This window comes from Parambassis ranga, chromosome 6, assembly GCF_900634625.1.
Source record: "Parambassis ranga chromosome 6, fParRan2.1, whole genome shotgun sequence".
In the NCBI taxonomy this organism is placed as follows: domain Eukaryota; kingdom Metazoa; phylum Chordata; class Actinopteri; family Ambassidae; genus Parambassis; species Parambassis ranga.
Window position 1 is genome coordinate 8,447,864 of NC_041027.1, and position 15,055 is coordinate 8,462,918.

The following is a 15,055-nucleotide window of genomic DNA, read 5'->3' on the forward strand; positions in this document are numbered from 1 at the left end:
TGTGTGAGAATAGGAAGGATGGAAGAGGCTCTTTTGGTTGCTGCACCTGTCCTTTTTTATGAGGCTGTAATAAGCAGATAACAGTGAAAAAAGATGTCTGCTGAGTGGGACTCCACCTTCTGCTTATTAGAGTGAAATTAATTAGATCCTCCTCTGAGGTCACGGCTGTGCATAAACCCTTTTGCATGTTGAGTCATTAATGTGCTGTTTGTGAAGCCTTGGACGCATGAAACATTATTTCCTGTTTGTTCTGACCTTTCACTCATTCCAGCAGGTTCTTTCTCTTAACAAAACATGACCCTGCGCACAGTGTCTCATGTGATGTAGCTGCCACCCTGTCCCGGCCATGCTCCCAGGTGGCTGCATGCTGAGTGTTGGTTGAGTGTCGGCAGTGGTGCCTACGCCTGCGCATTGGAAGAGAAAGTCCTCCTTTGCTGTCCATGGTGTGGTGAGTAATTCAGCCATAATCCGCCTTTCTCCTCTCCCCTCTTCTATTCCCTCTCCTCTCCCCCTCTCCTGCGGTTCCATTCATATTCTAATCACAGCTTTCCCTTCTCCAGCTCTCAGGCACTCCATCAGAGCCCTCCCAGCCTCGGGCTTTGCACTTTTACTTCCCCCCCTTTGTGACCGTTCCCTCTTCTCAGAGGCACACCAAAAATAAGGTTGCCACGCAAAAAAAGAGGTGAAAACTCCACCAAGAAAATGTACACTTGTTCAGTTTTTTAACATGTTTGGTTGCTTGATGAGCACATCATGTAAAAAAAAAACAAGTTATCAACAGTGGTGGTTTATTGGTGGATGGAAGTGTGATGCAGCCACAAATGCAGCAACAAGTGTCTATGGATGTGAAAAGAGAGTTATAAACAGGAGAAGGAAGGGAAGGCAGGAGTGGCGGCTGTGTAGGGATGTATGTTTATTTGGAGCTTGGGGGTGTATAAAAACGTATTAAATGCCATAATGGAAGACGGGGAGATCCACAGTGTTAGGACTTCGTAGATCTAAGCCTCTTTTTTTTCGTTGGGAGGGAGCTTTTCTTATTCAAAACAGCCCCACAAAAGACTTCCAGTGAGCCTTGCCACATCCCCATCTGACTTGGGGCCATTCATCAGCCTTCCAAGCCTATCAATGACATGTCCCCATCAGGGCTCCTATAAAATCAGCCCCTTTCCCATGAAACATCAGCAAACATTTTGACGGGTCTGGCTTTCCCCCCGCTGGATTTCTGGAGTCTCTACCCCCCTCTTTTCCACCCCTATTCCCACCTCCTCCTCCTCCTCCTCCTCCTCCTCCTCCTCCTCTCCTCCGCCAACACCACCCCTCTCTGGGCGAAGCTCAGATCCTCAACATCTCCTGACGGCCAGTGGTCACGGAAACGCAGAGCAAGACAAGGGGAGAGCTGCTGAGGAGGGGGAAACGTGCACTAAGCCATTTTCTTGGAGGACCCAGTGTCGTTGATGGGAAGAGGATGCATTGCGGGCTGCTGGAGGAGCCTGATATGGATTCCACAGGTCAGTCCTGCTAAACTCTGCTATGCTGGGAAATGTGTTGTATGAGCTGCTGCTGCGGCCGCTGCACTCCTGTAAGTCTGAAACTTTCTCTGTAGTCACTCAGAAGGACCGTCTGGATGCTCAGCTTTAGATTTTAGATTTCTGATGTTATTTATGAGAGTGATTGAGCACTTTTAGGAGAAGAGCTGATTTAATGATTATTTAAAATGCAGGAAATAGACTTTAAATTTTTCAACTCTGGGTTGACTGACCTGCTTCTTAGGTGCTTTTCAAAAAACCTTTTTTTCTGGTAAACTGTTGATCATTTGAAGAGAAGAAATAAAACCAGGATGGTGCACCTGCTCATTTCAGCCTAATTATAGGGGGAAAGGAGAATTAAATCATTTAACTTTTAAACTGATTTTTACTGATCATTTAGGCGAGTTATTTAAAACACACAACACACAATGTGTTTTTGTGTGTTGTGTGTTTTTTAATTTATAATTTAGATTTAATTGTCATTCAGTGTATTTCTTGTTGTAGTTTAGTCCTGAATCTGTGTTGATAAATGAGTGAACATCCGTTTCACTTGTTGACCAAATTTAATCCAATTATTTAGATCCCCTAACTTATCTGTTCTGGTGGCAAATGAAGCTTGAGATCTGAGCCTCTGTGGAGCATTAGCTCCACCTCGGTGGATTCACTTTTTTCAGGGTTTGTATTTATTTCTTTTTTAAGTAGAAACAAGCAATAACTGACAGGGAAATGATAAGTAGGTGGCTCTCAATGACACTGGTGGGGTTTATTTTAAAATTCAAGTGCTGATTTTAATTGAGAAAAATCCTAATTTCATGTTGCATGGTGGAGTTTAGTGTAGTTAAGAGAAAAGTTAAAAGATGAAAAGAAAGAAAGGTGAAAAGAAACTTTTCATGATAAAAGTTGTGACATTCTCTTGTGTTCAGAGTGCCGTCAATTTTCTGACATTTCTCTCAGCACGTGCTGAACATCGAAGTGTAGATTCTTTATCGAATGTAAACTTCTAAAAACTTTTGAGTATCTGTGACCTCCACTGGAGGAGCGGTCCCTCCTCCTCCTCCTCCTCCTCCCCCTCTGAGGGCTGCACCAACAGGTCGTCCTGCCAACAGTCTGTCCCAGCAACAGCTGCTATCATGAAAGTTGTCACTTTACTGAAAAACATGTAAAGTTGTCTTGGTTTTAAATGTCATAAGTTAGCAGTTGAATTTGACATTTTATTTCACTAGAGCTGCTCATTTCACATTTAGTTTGGGTCATAGTTTAATTGTCATTAATTTCTCCACTGATAAATAAAAGTCGTGGCTCATGGTCTTAGAAAACTCAGAAAATACTTTTGTTTACTTGCTCAAATCAGAATGTATATTTACTATATAAATATATACTCCTCATTGCATTTATTTGATGAACAAGTAAAACAAATATAAAATTGGTTTCAGGCTGTTTCTGCATCAAAGACCTGCAGCTCCTAGCCCACAGAAAGCACACCAGTTGAGCTATTTCGAAGTAGAAATTAAAATGGGACAATGGCCTCTATTCCAGCAGACTGCTTCAGTAATGTGCACAGGCTCTTTTGGGCGAGTGTGGATGCTTGTAGTCTCCCGGGAACAATGCTGGATTCCTGCCGTCTTGGTGAAAACATCTCAAATAGAGCCGTGGCTGCACTGCTGCCCGTACAATCGATTGTTGTCAGCTCGCCCTGTCACATTAGTGACATTTAAAGTGCCCTGTATAGGCAGTCATTTGCACTGTTTATGTAAATATGGGCTTTGATTCATTCTGATAATGAAAAAGTAAACAGTTAAAATTAGTTAAAGAAAAAAAGCACTTTAAAGTGAAACTTCGGCCTCAAGGCAAAATGTGTATTTTTTTTTTAAATAATATAAATACCTTAATAAAAGCTGTTATCTGCAGGTGTAACCTTTGGCCCTTCGTGTGTCTTTTTAGAGAGCTGGATTGAAAGATGCCTCAATGAAAGTGAGAGCAAGCGCTACTCCAGTCACACGTCTCTGGGGAACATGTCCAACGATGAGCGTAAGCAGGACCATTACCTATTAACTGTGGCTTTAAATCTTACAGTTTAGACACAAAATGTCATGTAATCATACATGTGTTGAAGAGACTCACATGATAGAGAGTGTCACTTTGTCTCCACATGTGTTTATAGATGAAGAAAAAGAAAATAACAGGGCCTCTAAACCACATTCGACACCGGCTACTCTGGAATGGTAAGTCATTAAAAACATTTGTTTTCCTTCATTTTATCCTGTGACATCATTAAAAATTAATCTGAAGCACTGAGGCTTCCAGTCAACACAAACATAACACAAACAGTAGAATTTTATTATTATTATTATTAGTGTCCCAAATGTGATCACCTTCATCATTTAAACACACTGATGAACACTGACTTCTCTGTGTGTAGAATTATTGTTTAAATATTAAACATATTTACACAAGAGAACACATCTGAAAATATTGAATATTTGAACCAAAACTTACTAATAACAATTGTCCTTGTAAAATTGTTATTGATAAGTAAATTATTGATTAACAATGCACTAAAAGAAGTTGAAATTAATTCTCAGAAAACAATTGAAATTTTTTTCCTATCATACATTTGCTCTTGCTGTACTGTTTCTATAGAAATGTTATAATTTGATGTCCATATTCATATTGATATTTAATACAGATTTTTTCAGTATTTTTTTTAATTCAGATTTTTTTTAGATTGCAATAAAAGTATATTGACCTCTATTTTACAACCATACTGATTGTTTTTATATAATTTTCAGTTTAATCAGAAAAACTGTGATCACATGTTTGAAACGTATTAATGCAGCTGAAAGTTCAGAATAATAATACAAAACATGTTCTAAAATGAAACGTCATCATGCAGGTGAGGTAAGGAAGGTCAAATTGACTTCTTAGTAATCCATCTGCTGTTTCCAAGAGTTTAAATCGAGGCAACTGGACTCAAGGATTGTTTTTTGAAGACGTTTCGCCACTCCCCCAAGTGGCTTCTTCAGTTCTGCTTGAGTCCAGTTGCCTCGATTTAAAATCTTGGAAATGACTATGACCTGGATGAATGAGAGCATCCACAGATAAATCCATCTGCTGCTGATTCAGAATCTGCTGTGATAATTCTTTGTGAGTTGTTCCACATTTTTGGAAAACTGTAGTTTCCATAATGTATCATTCATTTTTACAGGCTGTTGTTGTACATAATTTAATAAGCATACACTGAAGATATTATAGGTGTATTGTAATAACAACGTTCAATCCTCTTAAATTACATAAATTACAAACCTTTTGTAATGTGTGTGTGCTGCAAAAAAACTTGTAAAATCATGGACAAACAAATATAGAACGGATGACCATGGTGTACCTCAAAGCTCCATTTTGGGTCCACTCTGTTTGTTACATGTAAAAAATGTCACAGCATTATATTATTTTCAAAAGATGTGACGGAATAGTCCATAAAATTCTGAAGTACAATGTAAAGGTTTAGTTTAGGACGAGGCACGATTGGGGAATTGAATCATTCAAGTTAATCTAATATGATTTAGGTTGAGTGTTGATATGTATATATAAAAGACTGCTTTATGGAGAAAAATACCCCCCAATGGTCAGCAAAAAACAATCTGAAAGTACAGAATAATAATTAAATAATGATGTCCACTGCTACTCAGATGATGATCAGGCAATATAAGGGGAAAAATACTCTACTTATGAGAGTAGCTGCTGTCAGCTGCTTGTAATCGTGTATGTTAGGGATGTTTCAGATCCTCGTAGGAATGTACCTACATCACATTTTCATGTCATCCCTGATCTTCATTCACAGGCTGGAAGAAAACTACGAGATAGCCGAAGGTGTGTGTATCCCTCGAAGTGCCCTCTACATGCATTACCTTGACTTCAGTGAGAAGCACGACACACAACCTGTGAATGCAGCCAGCTTTGGAAAGGTGAGCGTCAAACTTCAGTGACACCGTCTGACCCTTTACACCTACACCTGCAGAACCCAGAATGACCCATACTTTTCAGTTTTTAGGCTTTCGGTACACATTTAAACATGAAACTCTTCAAAGGGAATCACACACAAAACAGTAGTGGGATGTTGTATCCATAATCTCATCCTCTCAATCAGCATTAGCTGGACCATTTCATGCCTGGGTTGTTTTTTTTTAAAGTGCAGCTCTGGCTGCTGTGTTGAAGCGCTGCAGTCGCTCACTGAACACATAATCTAGAGCCAAAGGAGATGTGCTTTCATCTGTTCCCACAACCCCAACAAGTTCCTCAGCTTTTCTACCCCCAGCCATCCCCTGTACCCTGGACTCCGGCCCCAACCCCCAACCCGGACCCAAACCCCCCTCCTCCCTCCTGTCCCTCCACAGCTCCTGTCGGAAGATATTGAAAAAGAGAAGGGGCCTGGATTAATGTGTAATTAAAGGAAATTTGGAAGGGTGAGATGTTGCGGAATGTTAGATCAGTGGCTGGAGCAGTGTGGGGTGTCCTTTAGGAAGGCTTCATTGATTCAGGACAAAAAAACGAGAGAGGGCCCGGACTGCCTCCCTGTCTGCTCATTTATCAAGCGGGGCCTGACAGAAACTTCACAGCTTGGCCTCTTTTTTCATCCCACACAATGGAGAGCTACACTGTTTGCTAAAGTTTCTGCACCGGGAGCCGGACCGAGGAGCCAATCTCTTTGGACAAAAAGAGAGAGGGAGAGGGAGAGGGAGAATGACTGTTGATAAAGAAAAAAGGAAAAGTAATACCGCTGGATGTCATAAATGGATGGTTCTCAAAGCTTTTCGTCTTCACGGCCCTCCCTGTGGATACAAACTTTATTAAACAGCTTCTCACAAAGAGATAAAGATGCTGAGAGCAGAGCAGGGTTATCTCATGTAAACTGCATTCACATAAACTGTTTCCTTCTGTACAGTATTTTGCCCTAACTTCCTTAATTTTGGAAAAATTGGCATGAAATGCTGATATGAATATACATTTCAGCAATTAACAATAAAATCCATGTCTGCATGCTGACAGCTTCTCATTTCTACTATAAACAGATCATAAGACAACAGTTTCCAGCACTCACAACCAGAAGACTGGGGACACGAGGGCAGTCTAAGTAAGTGGGTCACACTGCATTGTTTTATCTGTGTTATCAAAGACTTTTTAACTGTAATTACAGCATAATACATTGTTTTGCAAATTAAATAACAAAATCAGAAGAGCGCATGTATGCCTGTTTTATTGAATTTTTACCAAAAGCATTGTAAAAGATTCATATAGGCCTTAATAGTCTTTCTTCATGCGCTCTCCATCTCTGCTCAGGTATCACTACTATGGCATCGCGGTGAAGGAGACCTCCCAGTACTACGATGTGATGTACTCTAAGAAGGGAGCGGCGTGGGTGAACGAGACGGGAAAGAAGGAGGTCACGAAGCAGACAGTGGCGTATTCACCGCGCTCCAAACTGGGGACGCTCCTGCCAGAATTTCCAAATGTCAAAGACCTAAATTTGCCTGCCAGCCTTCCAGAAGAGAGGGTAAACAGCAGTTTTAAAAGTCCATCTTTACAACCCCTCCTCCCTCTTCACCTCTCCTCACCATCATCTCGCCATCTCTGCGCCCCCCTCTGGCTCTTTTATCTGCTCTGGGACCTTCACTGGGTTCGCGTTTAGAGGAGGACCTTAAGGATTTATATGCTGGCTCCTCACTAACTCTTAATCTTTTGGGGGAGATAATAAGATCTAGCAGTGGACAAAGGACGGGCACTAGCTGTCCGGCTTTTAAAAAGGGGGCCATGATTTTAAATGGTTTGTGTTTTGCTGATCTCTAAAGCTCATTTTATATTACTCCAGCTCCAGTCTGGACCTGTAACATGTGTTTACTGGTTCAGATTTATTTTCTTGTTTTTGCAACACTCCTCTCCCCAGAAAACGAAGAAAAGTTTGTGATGTAATTAGATTAATACTGTGTTTGTTGCCCACAGGTGTCGACCTTCATCATGATGTACAGAACGCACTGTCAGAGGATACTAGACACTGTTATACGAGCCAACTTTGACGAGGCAGGTTTTCTTCTGTTTTGTTTCTGCTTCATCAGAATAAGTATCTGTGGGTGAATATCTTGTTAAAATGGGAACACCACTGTGTGTGCAGGTCCAGAGCTTCCTGCTGCACTTCTGGCAGGGCATGCCGCCCCACATGCTCCCTGTCCTCGGCTCCCCCACAGTGGTGAACATAGTTGGTGTGTGTGACTCCATCCTCTACAAGGCCATCTCTGGGGTGCTGATGCCCACCGTCCTGCAAGCTCTGCCTGATAGGTCAGCACATGATGTGACCTTCACTCCTAATACATGTTAAATCATCTGCTGTTGCTAGTCTGCTTACTGCTCTTTGAACTATTCTTTCTTCTGTGCTGGTCCGTGTCATGGCCAAAAAGCCGCCAGCACATCAAGTTTGTTCATTTGAAGTGACCGTTTTCTATCAGCTTTTCTCTGCACAGCAGTGGTTTACAGTAATGTTTGGAGAGTTTACAGTCTGTCAAGTTAAATTTTGAGTCTGACCACTGCTTCTTAGATGTGTTTCCTCTGTTTTAACATGCATATTACTACCAAGGTTTAGCTATCTGTGAGAATCATGACAAACTTGTTTGGTATACTTTATAATTTTTAGTTTTCTCATCATCTGTCATGTCTCACAAGCTGTTCACACAGAACATTAAGAGGACAGTAGTGTATCTGTAGCAGTCCTCTCCAGACTTTTCTGCATTTATAGACAAAGTAATTTACTTGTTGTGTGAGAGAACAGATTAGACTATAGAGATTGATGAGAGTTTATTAATCTGTTCTCTTGTTCTCATCTCAACAGTTTGACTCAGGTTATTCGTAAATTTGCCAAACAGCTTGATGAGTGGCTTAAAATAGCACTTCATGACCTCCCTGAAAACCTGAGAAATATCAAATTTGAATGTAAGTATTCAGTACAGCAGATGTGTGTGTGTGTATATATATTTCGTACATTTTTTACCTTCTTTTTCTTTTGCTTTTTTATTTCCAGTATCAAGGAGATTTTCACAGATTTTAAAGCGGCAAACGTCATTGAACCATCTCTGTCAGGTGCTTATCATCTCTGACTGTTTTTAATAAAATCTAAATGAAAAAAGATAAGAGACACACTCCGGGTACATCATATTGTGGATTTATCTGTCCCCAGGCCTCACGGACTGTGATAAACAGCGCCGACATCACCTTTCAAATGCTGGAGGACTGGAGGAATGTGGACTTGAACAGCATCACTAAGCAGACACTTTACACCATGGAGGACTCGCAGGAGGAGCACAGGCAGCTCATTATCCACCGTGAGTCCGATCCCACTCAGCTTCCACGTAAACACGACACGCTGAGGGACAATCATTCCCACGACCAGCAGAGTCAATGCATTAATGATGGAGACCAAAAGGTTAAACAAGTTCTCTCTGCTCTGAAACACCCTGCGGAGCATCTCCAATTCAACCCCTCTGAATCAATCTTGACAGGATCAGAGGTCACAGATACGAGGCTGCTTCAAAATGTTTGTTTTCTTTAGTCAAGTGTTGGTAAAACAGTGACGTTCTCCTGTCACAGTGTACCAGGAGTTTGACCGACTACTGGAGGAGCAGTCTCCAATCGAGGCTTACATTGAATGGCTGGACTCAATGGTGGACCGCTGCGTCGTCAAGGTCAGACACTTTTTTTTAATCATTAACCTCTCTAAACTCTGAGTCAGCACATGTGTGTTTAGTCCAAGCTGAACATTTTGGAGTGTTTGCAGAACTTTGATAAGTCCCCTTTCAAAGACACCTGTGGCTCTTGCGGCCACTCGTCTCACACAGTGCACATCCTTCTTACACAGGGGCACTTACGTTGCAATCCTCCCAGTTAATGATGTCTTCAAGCTTTCCATTTGCTTCTATTATGTGCCAGATATGGGCTTGTAAAATTTGGTTGCCCCAGCAACGTCTTGGACCGCCCAGACAATAGTTCAATAGGAAAGGCGTGTCCCTGGGGGCAAATTAAATAGTTGACTTGTTGACATGTTTTTCGTTCCTGAGGGTTAAGCTCCAATACGGACCTGGGGGTTAATTCTACCCCAGCATCCTCCCCCCCTTCTTCTTTTCTCATGGAAATGTTCTCTCTAGGTGGCGGGGAAGAGGCCTGGGTGCCTGAAGAAGGTGGCCCAACAGTTCCTGCTGATGTGGTCATGTTTTGGTACCAGAGTCATCCGGGATATGACCCTCCACAGTGCACCCAGCTTCGGTGAGCTGCTACTGCTTTGTCGTCATTCCTGCATGACTGTGTGCTTTGTCAATTTAGAATATTGACCCTGCGTGTCATCTAAACACAACTAATACTGGTGCATTTAAATAAAATGATGCGATATGTGCAAGGTAAAAAATCCCAAACTATGATGTGTGACTAAAATAAGGACAGTCAAACATCCCATACTAGCGTCCTTTGGGTCTGTCTGTGAATATAATAGCTGGTTGCAGTGTTTTGATAAAGCAGGTCTCTGTGCACAAACAGCTAATTAACAAAAGCTGCCCCTCCCCTCTCTCCAGCGTCTTTTCCATTTTACGACCAGTCAGTATTACACCCTGCACCCCTGAATAGCCGCAAGTGTTTATTATGCGCACGGCGGCCACAGCGAGCGGCACAATGACACAATTGTGACACTCCCTCACATGCCACGGTCTCATCTTCCGTGCGACCCCGGGGGGTCAGCTGACATACTTCTGGCACTGAGTCGGTACACGGAAAAACAGGCATGCTGGCTTTTTTTTTTAAGTAACAGCGGCCCTCCTGTCAGTCTGCAGGATGTGATGTCATCACACGCTTTAACGGCCATAAAGGAAAAGACACTTGTTGTGGTTCATTTGTTCATCACTTTTTCAAAAAACCATTTTTTTTCCATATTTTATGAAACAGATAACATGTTATCTTGCTTGTTTGTCTGCAGGCTCCTTCCACCTGATCCATCTCATGTTTGATGATTATGTTCTTTACCTGCTGGAGTCTCTGCACTGCCAGGAGAGAGCCAACGACCTCATGAGGGCCATGAAAGGAGAGGGCAGCACAGGTGAGACAGCTACCTGCAGCTCCAGGTGTCTTTTTTGTGACTAGGAAATTATTGTGATATATCTCTTTAATAGCTCCATATCTACTGCTGCTATACTATAATTTACAATATTACGGTGTATGTACTTAAAAAGAAAAACAAACAATGATCACAGTATATTGCATCCTCACATCGCAGCCTTTAAGAACATAATAAGTTGCTCGATCAGTTCAGGCATCACTTGAAATTTCCAATAACTGTGTTAGTGGGTCATTAGTTTATGTTTCAATAAATATTAGGATGGCAAGCAGCAGACTCACCAGCTCATCACTTAGGAGGATTTTCTGGAGTCCTTTAGATCAGTCTGATAAATCAGGAAAACTGGGACCTGTGTGTTGGTCTGTTTAATCTAAGATCCCGATAAAGCGAGTGAAAAAGAAAAAGAGTCAGCAGTTCATGTAGTGTTTATATTTATATATTATATAATGATTTTTCAGCACATAAACTTCAGCTTAGATTTGCTTGCTAAACACCAAACCTTCACTCTTTTCTGTAACCTAATAATATTTTGTTTTCTGACACTTTCAGCAGAGAGAGAGGAGGAATTTACACTGACAGAAACCACCCCCACCTCCCCGTCTCCGGGTTCCTACTCTCCTGCCCGGTCAGTCCATTCTGTGGGCGTCTCGTCAGCCAGCTCCCCTATAGCCGCCGTGTCCCCAGAGTACAGTGGAGTCGCTGCTACCACAGGTAAGATGTGACGTACACACAGAGAGCTTAAACAAGCAGAGCTCAACACATAGTTCCTCTGCGCCAAAACATTTGTCTCTGTGTCCGTCTATGTGTCTACCAGGCGGTGTTCAGTCATATACCTGGTCCCTTACATACACAGTGACAACAGCAGGCGGCTCCACCCCAGAGGCTGGGCAGCAGCTATCCTGTATGAGGAACAGCGCTCCGGTCCCACCTCCATCTTCAGCCCACAGAATGCCAGTCTACACCCACCGGGAGGAGCACGGGTAATTATCACTATTCAACAGCGACAGTTGTTTTTACGCGCTTGTTTTGTCACACATGTAATGTACTTTGGCTTATAGGTATACTGGAAGCTACAACTATGGTAGCTATGCCAACCAGCATCCTCATTCCATCCAGAGCCAGTACCCAGGTCTGGCTCATGAGCCAGCAATTCCAGCCCCCCTCCACTACTCCGCCTACCACCGCTCATCTGCACAGGTCAGTCCCAGTTAGACCCAGTTATTTATTTATTTTAAATGTCATTTAAGTAACACATTTTCAAAAATCTCTTAATCATACAGTATGTCACCTGTGTGTAGCTCAGTACGTGGTAAAATATATGAACATAGGTTAAAAGGACTTTTATCTGTGTCAGACATTAAATTTAATATCATAACAAACATGTAGATAAGCAGTGTCTGCATCTAGAGTGCAGAGCTGTGATTATTAGAACAATCTACACTGCAGTAAATAAAGACTGTAGCCTTTTGTGCTTAGAAGAAATATACAAAGACACAACAAACAGGCTGTTCATGGGATGGGAAGCGTTCCTTGGTATAGGACATGTGAATATGAATACAAACATCTGAAGACTGAATTAAATGTGAGGAAAAAAAGGTTATTTAGTGGTGTGAGTTTACTCTTTTGGTGGTAATATCCTGTCAAGGGTCCTCCAGCCTCCGCTGCCTTTATGGTGGGAGGGGATCAGCTGGGCCTCAGCCTCTCCACACAGCGGAAGCAGACAGTGAAAGGTGGCTCGGCTGGGGCCAAGAGAGGGGCCCTGCTCTGTTGCTCCTCTTTCCAGCTCTCAATAGTCTCTTCATATGTTTGAGCCAGTGGCCGCAGAGCAGGGCAAGGGGGCGTTTATTAAAATATTGTTATTCAATGGTCTCTTTTCTGCTTGTGAACAAGAGGCAGCTGAGCCGTCTGTTCTGCGCTGACTGTCTTTTTCCATGCCGTGATCCCTCATAATGGAGTCGACTGTCGTGTTTATATTTAGTGAGAAAAGGGAAAAGGGTCCTGCTTCCACTTTTTTTTTTAGATTCGTCTGAGCTTAAATTCGGCACAATGCCTGCACTTTGTCAGCGTGAGAGTTTGGAGCTGAAAGAAACAGAAAACTTTGTCCGATTCACATCTGTCTGAAATATTCAGACAGCAAACAGATTCAGTCAGAGCTGTTTGTGATCAGTCACTACAGGCAACACAAACAACACAGGAAAAAAACATTTTTTTGGATATAATATCTTAATTTCTTAAGTGGATTAATTTTCTATTTTGACCACTATGGTACAATTTCCCCTAACAGGAAATTACCCTGGGCAGGGTCAGCACTGCATGCCTAATACAGCATCAAATATGATATCAGCAGCGCCAGAGCTACGACTGTGAGCACTGAGGTCATGTCCTCTGTGCAGCAGTTCATTCAGTGATGCCGTGATTCTTTCATAAGAGGCCAAAAAGGTGGAAAATAGAGAATGTTCTGGTTCATAGTAGAGATGTTATTTCCAAACAGTCAGTGTACACCTTTTTTATTTGATAGTTGAGTCATTAGCAGTTTAATGAGCATTATTGTCAGTGGCAGTGCTGATCTCTTCTCCTCTCCTCTCCGTAGTACCAGCTCAACAGCCAGATGTCTCGGATGGAGCCCTGTTTAATGGGCAGCACTCCTCGGTTGCACCCCACACCTGTCACTCCCCGGTGGCCGGATGTGTCACCTGCTAACACCTGTTACACCAGCCCACCTATGCATTCCTCCCGCTATGCCACCTCCGGGGACATGTACTCTCCACTGGGCCCACGCAGAAACTCAGAGTACGAACATTCGCAGCATTTTCCCGGCTTCGCCTACATCAACGGAGAGGCCACCACGGGCTGGGCCAAATAGCCTTTACATGTCACTTTGGATGTCTGCGTACAAACTCCAGGTCCATCGAATGGGTGGATGCAAAGTCTCTGAACACTTCCAATCAAGAGCATCAAAAAAAAGGGAGCAGGGAGTAAGTACCATTGTGAGGTTACTGGAATCACAGCACTGACAATTTAAAAAGACGTGTCCGCCACTCTGATGATTGAGGTGTAATCTGAGGGTTATTAAAAAAACTGATGGCAGAAAAAAAAAATCATAGATTGTCAAAACTTGCAGCAAAATCATTTAAAGAGTGCAATGCTGCTGCCAAGCTGTGCCTTTGTTTTAAGGAATGTACACCTCTGCCAGAGTTTCCCTCATCGGCCTCACAGTCGGCACACAGACGGTCCCGCCAACAGTAGGCTCTGAATGCTGGAAGATGTCACTGACACCAGTACGATGTCAGTCACACCACTGTCTCCTGTGTTAATCAGCACTGTGCAGCATCCTGTTGGATGATGATGATGATGATGATGAACTGCCTTAACCCTCTCCTGGGACTTATGAAGACATTGATAGCTGTGTTAAAGTGTCTCCATCTTTTTTAATGATTGAGCGTTGTGACTCCAAAACAACAACAAGTGTGTCCTGTTGCAAGCTTTCCTGCTGTTTTCTGTGACTGTATGTACATATACATATATATTACATATGTATATGTACATATAGATATATATATATATATATACACACACATATATATTTGTAACTTTGTAACATGGTGTATCATTTATTTTCTATGTTACAACTGGTACTCTGTTCTTTGTTTTGTATGGTTAGGGACGCATTAACCTAGGGTTGTGTGTTTTATAATGCACTCAAAGCTTCTGAGGACCTATTACCCTATGGGTATTTATAAAAAGGGAAAATATCAAAGTGTACAGTAACATGAAGTCTAGTCACTTTTGTGTAAATAAAAGCACTGGAAGCCATCTGTGGTGACTGATCACACGTGTGTGTGTGTGTGAGTGTGTGTGGGGAGAAAGGAGGCGCTACGATGTACCAAGTAATTCATTAAATTAATAATAGTGTCCTATTGATTTTACTCATTTCATAATGGTCTTTTCCTAATATAACATATTTTTTAGATGTATAATTTTTTAATGTTTTTTTTTTAAATCCTTCATTCCACCCCATCAGTCCTTGAGCTGATCTTTCCTCCTCTTTCCTTGATGTGACAACACAGCGGGGGGTTGGGTCAGCGGCAGAAAGAATTACATTTCCATGGAGAGAATGTCATGCTGTGCTGGGGTCATTGGACCTCAGTACGGTGACCTTTGACCTATGACCCCTGCCAAGGTTTGTATTTATTAGAATGTAGATCCTCTCTGTTATACCTCTGAAATCCTGCTGTCAACTATACAGAAAACCTGTTCAAAGAAAGAAAACGTCACCTGACCCATGTGTCAATATCAATATCCGCTGAAGATTTCAGAGGAAGATCAGCGGCGAGATACGTGATGGCGCCGCAGAATGTTATTATCAACATAACACCACTTATACACACAC

At 42.2% G+C, this 15,055-nt stretch overlaps 1 protein-coding gene across 2 annotated transcripts; it reads left to right on the forward strand.

Moving 5' to 3' along the window:
* Window positions 1-1,029: 1,029 nt before the first annotated feature.
* On the forward strand, window positions 1,030-14,420 carry rfx4 (regulatory factor X, 4). 2 transcript variants are annotated; one of them, XM_028407956.1, is made up of 18 exons: window positions 1,030-1,508; window positions 3,468-3,554; window positions 3,688-3,748; window positions 5,365-5,488; window positions 6,593-6,654; window positions 6,861-7,074; window positions 7,521-7,598; window positions 7,690-7,853; window positions 8,401-8,501; window positions 8,590-8,648; window positions 8,746-8,890; window positions 9,156-9,250; window positions 9,710-9,827; window positions 10,528-10,647; window positions 11,215-11,376; window positions 11,480-11,645; window positions 11,724-11,862; window positions 13,256-14,420. In XM_028407956.1, exons 1-18 carry the CDS (start codon window positions 1,466-1,468, stop codon window positions 13,526-13,528), a joined length of 2,211 nt encoding a protein of 736 aa, XP_028263757.1. In that variant the 5' UTR covers window positions 1,030-1,465; the 3' UTR covers window positions 13,529-14,420. The 2 variants fall into 2 exon arrangements, with proteins under 2 accessions (XP_028263757.1, XP_028263758.1); XM_028407957.1 differs by having other exon boundaries at window positions 11,519-11,645.
* The last annotated feature ends 635 nt before the right edge of the window (window positions 14,421-15,055 follow it).

Bases quoted from the DNA above. Each gene is read 5' to 3' on its own strand.
- rfx4 (XM_028407956.1), top strand. From the start codon at position 1,466: ATGCATTGCGGGCTGCTGGAGGAGCCTGATATGGATTCCACAG. The intron at 3,749-5,364 runs GTAAGTCATTAA...CTTCATTCACAG, and splicing joins ACACCGGCTACTCTGGAATG to GCTGGAAGAAAACTACGAGA. The intron at 7,599-7,689 runs GCAGGTTTTCTT...CTGTGTGTGCAG, and splicing joins TACGAGCCAACTTTGACGAG to GTCCAGAGCTTCCTGCTGCA.